Here is a 15,487-nt window from a genome sequence, read left to right on the forward strand (position 1 = left end):
TTAAAAACTATGCTCTCAAGTCTCTGGCAGTTCGAAGGGTGCCTGTTCCGGTGGAAATGGTTAAAACTAGATTACGTAATTATCCCTCCGACCTTCACTCATGTAGGACACGTGTTCGAATTAGGACAACAGGTCCGCAGGTACAGTCTTGGGCGCATATCTCGCCACCTGTCGAGTATACAAAGGCTCGACGGCTATTACTGCTACGGTGCTACCTCACACAATTGCACAGTTGGTAGAAGCAGGGAGAGAGAGAGAGATGGACATGGCATTAGTTATTGGCAGAGTTGGCGCAACCGTTTTCCATGGGAGGAAGATGGGTGATTACACGAGACGACGTTTTCTGAAATCGTCAAGGCCAACCGTCAGACATTCTTTCCCGGCAATAATACGAGCTACTTCAACCGCCACTGTCCAGACTGTAATTCTACTCCTTTACCTTTACCCTTTTTTTTTTCCTATACTTGTTATGATGGTAATGATATTTAAGAATTAAGACCTAACAAAGGAACGTATCAGACGGATTGCTAATCGATAGCTGAACACACCAAAATTCTCATAGACATCGCTTGAATTTGCTGCTTCTGAATTTGAGTTGTCTCAGATGTGATTGTGATTTGAAAGGAAGCCCCAATTAACAGATACCCGGTCACGGATCTTTATTTTGATTACGGAATAGGTTCTCGAATGGGTTTTGTGTGATCAAACGATTCCTCTATTCCAGTACCTGTAAATCCAATCCCGCCCCAACGGATGAAGTGTTTGAAGAATGAAAATCATCGTCATTCAAGTAAAGAAACACAAAGTCCATCCCTGCTCCACCTGGTCCTGTTGCAGGGTGTTCAGGGGCAAGGCGTGCCTCATGCTTCAAAACTGAAATCAGGGTTGGGAACTGATAGTCTTAAAGAAACTATGGACATCATGGTATGACAAATTGTTGGGTCAGGGCTTACAAAAGCCAAACCTGTTCCAATAGAGGTGTGCTGTCACTATTTTGTGATACTGAAGGTCAGCATATTTGCTTTGTTGAGCTTAGACCACTGGAGCTGTTAATGACCTTGCTCTTTTAAATTCTTGTTAATCATAATCTGTTATATTTTAGAAAATTGATGTTTTTTCTGTTAAACTTAACTAGAATCACTGATGATGGTACCACTGGACTGGAGGCATATATTACACGTTATAAATCCTCCTTTCTTGGTATGTTCAATTAGGTCTCCTATAAGCCCAGCTTATTTAACAAAAATGGAACAGTTTTAACAGAATAGTATGATGACTCTTTGAGCTAGACCTTTTCAAGTTGACAACTATGATGTCTTCTTGGTTTTTTTTTTTTCCTTGAAAGATCCTGAATGGGGACAGTTTATTTGTTCATATATATCTTGCCTATTGATGAAAGTTCTTGCAGATTAGCAAGATTTCTCAACTTTTCTTGATGTTATAATGGTTTTTCCTCTTGTAATCTATCCTTCTGCTTTGTAATTTGGTCTCACCGTGCTTCTTTTCTTTCTTCACATGATGTTTAGGATCCTATTATAAATGTAGAGGATGCCAGAACCAGCAAGAGCATTTTAGCTTGTTCCATTTGTTATGACCCATTGATGTGGAACAGCGAATCAGGGTTGACAATGTAAGTTTTTTCTTTCTTTTCTTTTTGATGAAAACAATGTAAGTTTTTTTGCCCATATTCTTATGCCTCTTGAATGTGGAGTTAAATTTTTTTTTTTTTTTTGGAAACCATATAGTTAAACCAAGAATGGAAACAGACTAGACCCTATTTGGGTTTTCTGTCTGATCTAGTTTCTTAAAACTCTTGGTTGAAATACTGTTTCCTCCTCAATCACCCCTTTCCCAGTTTTCTTCATCAGAGTCTGGTGATTTTGGCGACGCTTTTTCCTTCTTATTTTATGGAGTTGCATGCTTATCTTTTTTCTTTTGTTATTGTTTTTCTGGTGTTGGATGAATCTTCTACAGGATGTCCACCCCTGGCTCTACATTCCAATGCGGCACTTGCAAGAAATCTTTTTTTGCCAATGAAACATTTATTGACCTGACAGCAGCTAGTGGTGCCAAGGAGTATGGTGAATCTGTACCGTTATCATCAGAAATTTTCAGGTCCACAATCGCCTCATAGTTTTATCTCAGGAGTCAAACAACAATGTTATGCTGATGTCTTTATGCTATATTCCTCTTCATGTAAAATCTGCATGGGAGTTGTGTTGGGTTACTGAAGTAGGGGGTCAGGCTGAGGAGGAAATCGAAGAGGTTGGGCTTGCTTTTTCATGAATTATAATAAGTAGATGCTATCCTCCAAATCCCCTATCAAAATATCCATACTGTTACTGCAGATGAGGTTGGGAATGTTTTTATTTTTTTACTCAAATAAATTAAAATTTTATCTGTGATACTACAAACATTTACTTTCTAGCTTATTTGAGTGTCTATGACTTTTTTTTTCTCAATTGCCTCGGAGCTCCCCTACTGAAAAGGGGCGAAGCCGCTTTGCACTTCTGATAGACTACTACAGATTCCATTCAAAAGGCTTTGGATGAAGTTTACGTTTTGTAGACTGAAATTCACAGTTATGGATATGAGTTCCGAAGGCTCCACCAAGTTCTGCCTATACCCTGTTCATCAATTTATCAGGCATCACCTGTTCAAGACTTATTTTTTATTGCATTATTGCTTAGGCATCACATAGTAAATTTAAAGTGCCTGCCTACATTGCCTTAGATATATGTACACCCATTTTTATGCTTTTCTTGTTTTGAACCATTTAACCCCTTGGCTATAACTTTGTTCATCAGAGAGAGAAGGAATATAATTTTCTTCTTGCTTTCATCTTCTGTGGTGATGCATATGGATTATTTGTTCCAACAGGACTCCTCTGGTATCCTTCCTTTATGAAAGGGGTTGGCGTCAGAGTTTTTTATGGGGTGGTTTTCCAGGTCCAGAGAAAGAGGTAATCTCATGACTCTTTCCTTTTTTCATAAAATATTGCTCAACTAGGGAAACTTTTGAGAAACATCTCTGGGTATACTTTATTTACTGCATGTTTTTACTGGCTGGTTTCTTATATATTGCACAGCTTTGGTCACTTTCTAGTAGACTTCCACATGTTTGCTACTTACTCTCCAACCATCTGCCAATTCCCGTTCAATAGCTCTCATTCCTAATGATAAAAGAGAAGCCTTTCTCTTTCTGTGTCTGTGACTAAATTGAAGAAGCTCGGCTGTCCTGTATTAGAAACCTTGGTTCCCTTGTATATATAGTTGGTTTTAGTTTCAGTACTTGCTTGCCTATAGCATGAGCTTATATCATTGTGAGAGAGATATTTGCAGCTTGTGTTTAGAAGGATTTTGGCATTCATTGCAGATTTCCTTCTTCCTTTTTTATTTTGTTTGCCGCTGCCGGGGGGGAGGGGAGTTGGGATAAAAGTCAAGCCAGATACAATTTTGGTAAAAGAAACATATAATGTATTGTGTCTTTGCAACTTTAAAAATATCAGCATCTTGGTGATATATTGCTGCAACTGTTCATAGAAACCCAAATTTTCATGAAAATTTTCTGAAGTTTTTCTTGATGGAGACCCTAAGACCCTGAAACAAGATTCCCAATATTGATCTCTTCTTATGTTTCCGGCACTATGAAAGGTGGGGGAACGAACCTGCACTTCGTCCTCTACTTGAGCCCAAAAAATTACTATCCATATTTCACAACATTTTTCCCCATATATAAGGGGGAGGGAAGATTTGTAATCTCTTAACTCTACTTGGTCATATTCCTAGCATTCCCTTTTTTCAAGGTTCAAAAACTCAGGTTTTGGTCTTGTTTCGGCCTGACCGAAATTTACAAATTCTTTGCAACAGTGCATTTTTTGCCGCTGAGTTTCGATTGGCCACTTCGGGGGCAAAGTGGCAAACGGCCATATTAAGCTCCGATACTTTAGGAAAACTTTATTTAGCCTATATAAACATTTGTAAACATTTATATTGCAAGAAAAATGACACAACGTGGTGGTTTGAATTTGCATCCTTGGTTGGCAGTATACGCCTAACCCTATTGTGTACCTTGTATAATATTGCCTATTCGACACATTGTTTTAGCACTAGAAGACCAAAACGGAAAGTGCATTAAGTAAATTATGCACCATGAATAAAGAAACATAATATTAATTAATTATGAAATAGTACAAGGTACATGTAGCATAGACTTATAGACACCGAAGTCCTAATACCCAAGTCCCTACAATAAAATACTTTGTGGTGATACATGAGTACAAAGTGGACCTGCTCAGGCCATCCTAATGGCTAATACCACAAACTATGATGTGGATGTTTGAGCCACACATGGACCGACTGTAACGCCCCGGTCCCATTAACCTAGCACAATATTGTCCTGTTTGGCCCATGGGCCTCAAGGCTTTAAAATGCGTTGTGCCTTATTATTGGGTGTCACCATTTTTTCCTTTCGGCACAGCATCCCCGCTGTGGCCCCACACGCTGTCGGGGTCTGCTCTGATAACATTTGTAACGCCCCAGCCCCATTAACCTGACACAATATTATCCTCTTTGGCCCATGGGCCTCAAGGTTTTAAAACGCGTTGTGCCATGTTAAGGAGGCTAGAGGTTATTAACTAGCCCAGAAATCTCTCCCTAGGCGATGTGGGACTAAAGTTTGCATAACTCACCAATCTCCTAAACCCCCTGGTACTTGTCGTATTCTTAGTGGGGACACCTCACAGATCTCCTAGGCGGGTTTGGTACTTGCAGTATTCTTGGTAGGGACACCTCACCGATCTTCCAGGGGGGTCTGGTACTTACTGTATTCTTGGGTGTCATAAGACAATGGTATTAATGCCATTTTTCCTCCAACTGTATGACAAATGCAGGCTACTTCATAGTGTGCCGGAAGAAACACTCGATGTCCTTCACAACTGCCCTGTAAATTGTTGAAATGACTGAAATTTTGACTGAAATGACCTAAATGACTGAAAGTTCAACCGAAATATGGTCGATCCTTCAATTCGTGTGGCATTTCATCTCGGGCCCTTCAAAATCACCAAAATTTTTGGGGTTTTTGAACCATACATTTTGGTCTAACCGGTTTTTTGAGCAATTTTGATGTAGATAAGTTACTTGGGCTTATTTATGGTTTTGTTTCTTAAGTATCTTTGATTGTAATTCCACCCATGGAGGTTGTTAATTTTTGGGATCTATTTTGTTAGGTTTTGTGTGGGTTATTAAGTTCTGTGGGTCATAAGTTCTTGGGGTTTTAACTTGCTGGGATAGTTTATTTCTTGTAATCTACTCCTGTATTAAGTGGTATTAGAGCCGAAGGATCCCTTACTCTATTGAAACATAACTCCCTGTGACTCCCTTTCTCTTCAAAAAAAAAAAAAAAAAGAAAATCCCTCTTACCCATCATCCCAACCGAAACCGCAATCCCATCCCTAACCGAAGATGGTTGCAGAAGTTCTTACTTTGCTCGAAAAAGGGATATATTTGACACCCTTAATTGGCTAGACTCTCTGGAAGAATACTTTGATTACTATAACTTGACAGAGACACAAAAGCTTCGATATGCTTGCTTCCGATTGGTTAGTTGTGCTCGAGAATGGTGGAGAGTCCATGAAAAGCGACTCCAAGTTCAAGGACATGAGCCTAGGACTTGGGAAGAGATGAAGTACGAGTTAGCGACTCAATATCTCCCTGCATTTATCCAAAGAAGTCTCTTCCCTCTAGAAGATTCCCATCAGAATACATCTACTGTTGCCCAATATAATGATCAGTCACAGTATTTTCATGGGGAATTCCTTAAATGGATACGTGAATTAGACATGTACCTTGACAACTATAACTTAACAGAGACACAAAAAATGCCAATATGCATGTTCCCAGATGAGTGATTGTGTTCGAATGCAATGGAGAGTCTGTGAAAGGCAACTCAAACTCAAGGATGTAAACCTAGAACGTGGGACGATATGCAGTATGAGTTGGCAGACATGTACCTATCTGAGCATGAACGAAGCAGGTATTTCCTTCCACCAGATGTCCAAAATCCACGCACAATTGGCAAGAGCATGAAGGAATCATCAGCGTCTATTGCAAAGGAGCAACAAGAGAAGACACCTCTGACTAATGAACCAGAGTCAAAAATTGAGTTAGTGCTGAAAATTTTCCAGTCATTCCTATTGTCAAGGAAGAACTAGTCATTGATGTTCCCATCAACGAGACTCATGTGGAAGAATTCGAAAGCAACAAGGTTACCACAATGGACAATGAGGTTGAGACTGAGGAACTTGACACTACAACAACTGTGATGATTGTGAACAGCCAAGAGGAAGATCCTAAGGAGTTCAAGAATGAAGTTGTGTTTGAACCATCAATGGAACCGGTTGAGAATCACCAGGTAGATGAACCAAAAGAGCTTTATGTTGCATTGAAGTTAGAAGAGATCAAAGGTGCATATGTAGATGACCCTATGGATACATTCGAAGATGTTGAAGTTGAGCATGTAGAGTTTTTCATCCCATTAAAATATCTTGAAGATCGAGCTCTTCACATTCTAGACTACATCTTTATTATCAAAGAGTTACCTGAATTTTTCTATGGCTTGAAGAGGGACGCGCATCATGATATAATCACCCTCACATTTTATAAAATTCGAGGACGAATTTTTTCTAAAAGAGGGGCGAGTTGATGTAGATAAGTTACTTGGGCTTATTTTATTGCAAATAAACCTTGGGTTGTGTTATGTATGTGTTAAGCCTTTGATCCCATGAGTTTTCTTTGAAATGGGCCACTTTAATGGGCCTAAAATATGGGTAGAAGGTGAAAAAATATGATTTAATTCATTAGTTTAATTAGTTGCTATTTAATTCAATAAAGGCCCATTAAGCCATTGGTAGGTTGTAAAGTCCTCTAGGGACTATTAGTTAGTTAGTCCTACTCCATGTTGGAGTCATAAAGTCAAATCCTAGTCCTGTTTTGAATTCCTAATGTAGTAGGAGTGTCTAGTCCTCTTTGAAAACTAGCTCCTAGTCTTAGTATGATTGTAAACTTCCCCTCTATAAATAGAGAGGCATATGTACCATTTTTTCACAGATTTGAATAAAGAAGATTTGCAATCAATTGCTTAGAGCAGTCGGGATCGCTGTGGGTGAGAAGCCCCGGCCGAGTTAGCCACCTCCTCTCCCACTTGCCTTGTTTCTTCTTTACTTTAATCATTTTATTTCTTTTTTATTTTCCGTTTACTGTTATTAGAAGTTCAGACCTGTTAAAGCATTCAAAACCAGAATCGGCCAGCCAAAGAGTTCTTGTTCTTGAAGCCAATCGACCCTCATTGCTGCCCAAATCTGAGATCAGATCTATAGATCCTTTGGAGAATTGGTTTTATACTCTAAAAAGATCAATCGATCCCCTCTTGAAGGTTATCTGAAGCAGACAAGTTGTTGTTCCTGCAGAATTCTTCACATTCTCTCACTTAGGTTTGAAAATCAAGAAAGCGCATAACTCCATAAGCAGCCGTCAGAAGCTCTTCATATTTGGGAGTTTTTTTATCCTTGGTGGGCCCTACAATTGACCAAATTTGTAGCTCAATGGGAGCCCTACAGACTTGGCCGCACCTTTCTCTCTTCAGCTCTATAGCAGGTCTTTCTCTCTCCTATCGGGTTGGGTTTTTGGCTGGTTTTGCTCCTGTATGGGTATTATATCCTTGGGGGTTTATTTGATGACCTTGTTTCCTTGTTTCCTGGTCTTATTTATGGTTTTGTTTCTTAAGTATCTTTGATTGTAATTCCACCCATTGAGGTTGTTAATTTTTGGGATCTGTTTTGTTGGGTCTTGTGTGGGTTATTAAGTTTTGTGGGTCATAAGTTCAGCAAGGTAGTTTATTTCTTGTAATCTACTCCTACATTAAATTTCCATGTTACTTTTCTATCCCCCATAATCTTTTAGGTACTTTCTTTCTTTTAACTGTTTAAAAGTTCCTGCTTTCCCCGAAGGGGAAAAAAAAGTGAGTTCCTGTGTCTATTATTTTAACATTTAGCATTATGTTAAATTTTATTATTTCAATTGTGGAAAGTTAAATGTCACAATGTTCCGTCCCTGTTTGGTTCTTCCTTTATTTTTTCCCCCCAAACTTTTCATCATCTGAAGCACTTAAGAGAATTCTTTGGAACTCCCTCTACTTTTATATGACATTGTGACATTGTCTTCTAGTTTATAATATGAAAGGGAATCAATCAGTTTCACCTTATGGCCAATGCATTGATTATCTGAATTTTGTCTGCAGTTTGAAATGGCTAAAGATTACCTGAAGCCTGTTTTTGGTGGAAATATTGTTGATGCCAGTTGCGGAAGCGGTTTGTTCTCAAGACTTTTTGCTAAGAGTGGATTATTTTCTCTTGTTGTTGCATTGGACTTTTCAGAGAACATGCTTAGGCAATGCTATGAATTCATTAATCAGGAGGAAGGCTTCCCCAAAGAGTAATGTATTGACCTTCTAATCTGTGCTTGTTTAGGAAACTATTGGCAGAAGTCTTTTGATTTCTAGGTTGCATTTCTAAGGAAGAACTTTTCAATCCAATCTTATATTGGAATACTTTTACTTGATCTTCTTTCTGCCTCCAATTAATTTATGAGACCCTGCTTGACGTCACAGAACTTGTTTGGTTCCAGGAACTTAATCTTGGTCAGAGCTGATATTGCTAGACTTCCTTTTGTCTCAAGTTCTGTTGATGCTGTGCATGCCGGTGCTGCGGTGCACTGTTGGCCGTCACCATCCGCTGCTGTAAGGATTTCTATTCTCTTTTAATATAATCCTCTCTGGGGCTATATCAACACCATTCCAATACTGGGTGGGTTGAAGTGTCCCATGTTCCATGATGTCCTGCTCCACTGTCTGAAACCAGAGGGATCTTTGCATGCCCAGGCATCCTGGCACAACCCCCATCTGCATCTTTTATCTAAAGAGTAATAAAGGATATACTGATCCGGCTTCTGCTTTATTTTCATGATAATTGTTGTGCTTAATCTCAGAATATAATATACAAGAACCTGTTTGTCTCTGTTGGGCCAAGCTTGTATTCACTTTTCCATTTTCTAGTATCATTGCTGCATTTGAATAATGCCTAGAAGGAAGACTTGCTTCCAGCATGTGCTCTCCATGACTCTTTCAATTTTTGCTTCGTAGGTGGCAGAAATAAGTCGAGTGCTGCGTCCAGGAGGGGTTTTTGTTGGTACAACCCATATTTCGGATACTATTTCTATACCTATACCAATTACGAGGATAGTGCGTCAGGTATATTGATTCACCTTTAAGTTATAGCGTCACTTGGCTTGACATAACTGGCAGTTTAGCAACATGCCATGCACATTGGCTCTTCAAGATTCAGAGAATATGTAAGTGGATATAAAGGAAGAGGTCTTGGCTTGTTAGGATCAACTAAGCAGTCATCTTTCTAAGGCTCTATCTGGTTGCAACTTGAAAGTAAAGTGAAATGGTGGGAAGTGAAATTAAAACAAATAAAATGGAATTGTTTCCAATCATTTTCATATACCAACAATAATTGCATAAATAAAAACATTACTAATATAGTAACTGAGTTTTACTTCATTTTTTCAACCAAATTACTTGGATTTCAAATAGAAAAGTATGACAAAAGGCTAAGGAATTATTCAAAAAGTGGAAACCAAGATTGTCCAATTTTTTAGCAGATTCACTAGCATGGGGGTTGGATAGCCTGGATATGTATAGGCCGCATCCAATTGTATGTTTTGAGCTCAGTACTGCTTTTGTTTATCCTTGTTTAGGACCCTGCTACTTGTGGCATCTTGAAGGAGATACATGTACACTTGTAAACATATGTACCCTTGCTTTTGTGGCCTTCAGCCTAATAAAAATTTGTAATATTTATAAAGATTATCTGTTTGAAAAGTCTTGAAAATTTTAATTACTGGGGTGACTTAATCTTGATTGGAGAAGCTCCACCACTTGTGCAGGACCCTGTCGATTCCTTTTATGTACTGCTAGGACTCCTGGGTTATCTAATCCCATTCGCTTCCCTAGCTTTCCTCTCTCAAAGTCGGTTTCGGCCCAGCAGAGTGATTTTTCCATTGGTGTTCATAATAGATCCAAACTTTTGAATAGATCCAAACACTTGCCCCTGATTGGTGGCCAGATCATAATTGCTCTTGTGAATAACTAAAGAAAATAGATGTGGGGAGACAGGAAAGAAAGATACTAGCTATAAGTATCTCCTAGACATTCACTAATTATTTAACAGTTAGTGGTTTTTTTTGGTAACCGGAGAGAGTCTGAGATCTTGAAGGTGGGGCTCATCTACTTGTATGTTCTCTTGGTGCACTATACTATTCTAAAGATGGCTTCTTATCTTTGGGGGAGGGGAGGATTTGTCAAGTTTGTCTAGTTAAACCATATGCATATCAATCGAACCATACCCTTTTGCTCCAGATCTCTACCATTTTTCATTTTATCTTTGTCTGATGGTGGATAGTTTTCTTTCTGTTTGCAGTACATTGGGCAATTCTCTAGCAGCCACTTCTTTTTATCTGAAGGTGAATTGGAAGATCTCTGCAGAATGTGTGGACTGGTGGGCTTTAAATGCGTGAGGAATGGCCCTTTTATCATGTTCTCTGCAACCAAACCCAGATAATCATGCTCTCATCCTCTTGCTCCTTGCATCAATATCTGCTTTGGTAATGGGGCATTATAATGATTCATAAGGCTTTTATTTGAAATGTACAGATACTGGTCATATTATTAAGCACCTATACATGTAAGGGTTCCTCATCAATGATAAATAAATATTTTATTTTTATTTTTAATAGCAATAGATGTTTTTCCAATATTGTTGCTTCAAATGGCTCTTGCCAGTCCAAGCAATGCAGAAATTCTTCAGAAACTTTCTCTACATCACAAAATTTCATTATGAAGAAGGTGAACTCTCTTCTTAATTATCACCAAGGACAGATTCTTGGTTATTTCTGTTGAGGCCCTTTTGTTCTAAATTTTGTTTCTAACTTATCCCAAAGCCATTTGAAATATCAGATTGGTCGTTCCTCTTTAAATTTAGCTATGATTCAGTCCTAAGTTCTGTTTTCTCCCCGAAAGCCCGAAAGGGTTCTAAACTGCTCTGAATATTTACAAAACTACCACTACTTGTCCAATTTGAGACATTTGTCACTTATTGGTTCATAACGATCCAAATTTAAGGGTTGCAGAACCTAGGATTGCATTAGAATGTGTATGTGATATATTTATAATTTTTAATAGCTGCAATGTTGTCGGTTTTTTACCTGCTACTTCTATTTTAATTCATGTTGATAACCATGAGCATTCATGTGTCATCTGCTGTTAGTATAACAGATTGACTGGGTGTGACTTGTGTGGTCAAAACGTAGAAAACAGGGCCATAAAGGGTTCATCTGGTGCTTCCTTTTGAAAACGAAGATGAAGAAAGAAAAACTAAACCTGATCATCAAACCATCATGTTTTGAGTCAGTTTGAGTGTGTGTCTATCATCTATGTTCCTAGAGAATGAATACTTGGTCCCATTCTTTGTCCAACTGGAGTTTAAACATGTCAGTAGATTGGGACCAAGTCATTGTTGAGTCTGGCCAGTCCTGAGTCTAAGTGTTAATAGGTTGTATAGATGTGTTGAGAGTTGTCAACTTGCATATGCTGTATTACCAAATTCTTGATGTATGCTTTCAGTTTCATTTTCTGCATTTAATAAAACAATTAAAACAAATTTGGCCAAAATTCTGGAAGTTCCTTTACGCTTGAGTCAATACAGTAGTTTTTGATATCAACAACAATACTAATCAACAAACCAGCTAGCTTGCTTTCCTTTGACACACACACACACACTTCTCACAAGTTGTTTTTACTACTTCTCTGGCATCCTCTTTCGAACTCAAGATTTGATAAGAGGGAGCAATGGCTCAATCAAGGAGTTGTTTTAACAACTGTATGGGCAGTTTAGTTTTGATAGAAATCTGTGCAATGTGTAAATAAGGCTTGATGTTGGGCAGGGTTATGTACTTTTCTCTATGAAATTGGAAAAAAATGCTAAAGAATTCTGACTTGTATTGATCATAAATTGAATACAAGAACTTGAATGGGGGGAGTGGCTGATGTCTCCATCAATACAGAAACACCTATGCAACTCTATAACAGCTAAAGCATTTGACATGATACACTGAATTTGACTCAAATCTTACATAAAGTAAGATGCCAAAACCCATCAATGTCCTCATGTACTCTCACCCAAATTTTCTACAGCCTTCTAAAGCTCACCTAGACACAGGAAAACTGGGTCCAGTGATTGGAGGAAGTTCTCATACTTAGAAACATGGACATCCATAAGGCCATCCAACCAGCTTCTACTTGTATGGGGTTACTATTTCACTAAATTTGTGAAATTTGACTTGGTGGGAAGCAGGGTCTTCTCATCAGTGTCGTCAAGGTCAACATCCTCTACACAATAGACCATATCAATCACAGTTTTTTCCTTCTCATATAGCTGATCTGATTCAGAGAAGCAAACTTCATCAGTATATTCCCCTGTGGCAGGAGGATTGTCTGATTCTATCTGCTGCATCTCTGATTCTATCAATGCATGCATCAACACTCGCTCTCTGTCCCTTGGGTAGGTGCAATGGAGAAAGGAGTAGATTAGGCAACACAGACTCATCGGAATTCCTATTGCCATGTAAAGTGCCTTGGCTAATGATGCTGCATTCTCTCTCTCTTTCAACATCAGTGGACTTGCTGGCTCCCATGGGAGCTGGTTTATAGCCATAAAAATGCTGAGCCAGAAACCCAACTACAGCAGGGGCAAATGATACCAATATGGACTCAAAATTGATCCAGAGCATAGATACTTGCACGTGACTTTTCAGGAACTATCTCTGCAAATATTAGACTATAGGAAACATACATATCAGTAAACAAAAAATGTACACATATTTGACAAAATAAACCACTTGTATCAATAAGTAAAAAATATAAAAAAAAATGTTTCATCTATAAGCACTTCTCCAGAGTCCCAGACTCATTGACCAATAGCTCTAGGATCTGTGAATCAAAGCTCTGTGCTTTTCTACCCCACAACACCCCACCCCCCCCCCCCCCCAAAAAAAAAGAAAAGAAAGAAAAATCTATGTTTTTTTTCTTAACAAAACAATCCTCTAATAAGATCTTTTCTTCCTAGATTAAGTTTTCTTTCACCTGAATCTCTCCACCATTGGTGATTTGATGCTCTGATTAGACTCTTAGGTCATCATTTACTCGCACCTCCTATGATTGGATTAAGTTTTCTTCTTTGCTATTTTTTCCAATTATTTCCTTTTATTTCTTTAAAGATGTAGAAAGGAATGGGAGGAGGAAGAAGATGGGTCAATAGACAAGAGAGCTCACTTGTTTGTGGCTGGAGCATTCCAAGAAGTAGACAACCCCATGATGAACAAGACAAAACCATGCATGAAAGCAGTGGAGTCATCATCAGGTAGAACCAAAAACAGCACTGCTGCCAGTGGGATAAATGATCCTGCGCTTATCTGTGATAGAACTATCCGGCCAGAGTTGGGGAAACGATTGGAAAGGGTATCTCCCATCTTTCCTCCAAAGAGCCCACCATGAGAAAAAGCAACCACGAATATGGTCATAAGAAAAGCTGTTTGTTTGTGAGAAAATCCAATGAGCTCCAACCACATTGGTGCAAATGATAAAGCAGACCCTGCGAATGATCCTGTCACTCCCTGTGCCACAATTATCTGGAAGGATGGCACTTTCTTGAGACTGCTACCTAAATAAGAAACAAGAGAGAAGTTACAATCAGAATGGGCAAATGTTATTGGAAAACTTCAGCTACTTGGAAGAGGTGTTTTTCTAATGCTGCACGATAACTTGGGTTTTCTTTTAGATTTCGAAAAAAAAAAAAAAAAAAATCTGAATTAATGTAAGATCTCCCATTTACAGAAAGGGCTACTTGCCGCCTCTGATACCACAGTCTCGGAAAAATTCAACTCCATAAATTAGCTTACGAGGTGAGGGGATCAAGACCATATCAACCCACATCAATTCTCATGGAAAACCGATGTGGGATCAACCCCATGAGTTGATATGGGATCGTAATAGAGAGAGATTAGATCTGGGGAAGGAGGGCCTGAAAGAAAGTGGAGAAGTGGAGGAGAAGGTGACGAGGAAGCTCGCAGCAGCCCAGAGGAAGGCAACGAGGGCGATCACGTGGGCTCTGTTATGGTTGATAGCGAGGTAGGCTGCAAGTGGATAGCAGCAGGATTGCACAATTGATCGGAAGAGGGTGAGGGAGCCAAGGCCAGTTGGGTCAGCGTGGAGGGCGGCCCCAACCTCCTCGTACACACCAGGGAGCAGTGATTCGTCCGCTCTCTCCATGATCCCCGCTAAGTTCACCAGCATCAGTGTTATTGTCTCTGGTTTCAACTTCGTCATCTTCTTCATCTCTTCTATCACATACACACTCACTCTCTCTCTCTCTCTCTCTCTCTCTCTCTCTCTCTGCGTGTGTTTACCGTCTTGGTCTCCCTCCTCACTGTGGACCGACTCTGCCCATTGGGCTGTTTGGGGGAAAAGAAGTGTTGAAGGTTTTATTGGGTAAACTTGAGAAGTGTTGACTAGAGAGAAATGTTTCAGAACTAGATGGGAAACAGCATGCTGATGCGGATAGTATGAGGATGTGGGAGTGGGACCCTTAGTACTAGCTCTCATGGCTTGGGCTATTGTAGACCTTTTGCTTGTGTGAGTTAACACGTGTCTTTGTCTGAGCCTTTTTTTTTTCAAAGAAATGCTAACGTGCTGTACGTTTTTTTATATTCCTTTGTCCTTTATGGGAAATTGTCTCTTTGTCGGTTGTGATTTTTTTGGTAATATTTCTAGGCACCCATATTTCTATTTTAGGAAAGTTTTTTGCTGTTCAAATTTTTTGTGATGCGAGGGGAGAGAGAGACAAAGGTGCTCGTGTATCCTTCTTTTGATGATAAAATACACAGAAATGTCTTTCCTATATGGCATGATCATGGGTTTTTCTCTCCTTTAATTTTCTGCATTTTCATAAAATCTGACCTCTTGAACTGATCATAAGTTAAAAACCAGAGCATGAGCAAGGAAGTGGCTGAAATAGATTTTGTTCTCTCCCTCTATCAACAGATCAGGAAAATTTTTTGGAACAATTGAGGACGGTATAGAACCCTTAAGAGCCATTTGATTTTGAAGGAAATCTGTGCAATGTTTTTAAGCACAAGGATTGATGTCAGGAAAAATATTCTCTCTCTCCTTCTGATGAGAGTACAAACAGAAATGTCTCTCGTTTGCATGATCTTGGATTTTCTTTCCATTATCTACATTAAGGGAGAGGGATAGGTATGTCGCCGATTTCAAGTATGCTAGTGGATAGCACCAATAGGAACACATGATGGAGTAT

The 15,487-nt window shown here is 39.1% G+C and overlaps 1 protein-coding gene and 1 pseudogene across 1 annotated transcript; one reads left to right on the top strand and one right to left on the bottom strand.

Annotated features, from left to right (window-relative positions):
- Positions 1–210: 210 nt before the first annotated feature.
- On the top strand, positions 211–10,843 carry LOC122092668 (uncharacterized methyltransferase At1g78140, chloroplastic). Its single transcript, XM_042662902.1, has 8 exons — positions 211–421; positions 1,527–1,630; positions 1,975–2,115; positions 2,881–2,962; positions 8,296–8,489; positions 8,682–8,793; positions 9,196–9,303; positions 10,538–10,843. Exons 1-8 carry the CDS (start codon positions 260–262, stop codon positions 10,676–10,678), a joined length of 1,044 nt encoding a protein of 347 aa, XP_042518836.1. The 5' UTR covers positions 211–259; the 3' UTR covers positions 10,679–10,843.
- Positions 10,844–12,154: 1,311 nt separating this feature from the next.
- Positions 12,155–14,499, bottom strand: LOC122057161 (annotated as a pseudogene).
- Positions 14,500–15,487: the final 988 nt, after the last annotated feature.

This window comes from Macadamia integrifolia, chromosome 2, assembly GCF_013358625.1.
Source record: "Macadamia integrifolia cultivar HAES 741 chromosome 2, SCU_Mint_v3, whole genome shotgun sequence".
NCBI classification, from domain to species: Eukaryota; Viridiplantae; Streptophyta; class Magnoliopsida; order Proteales; family Proteaceae; genus Macadamia; species Macadamia integrifolia.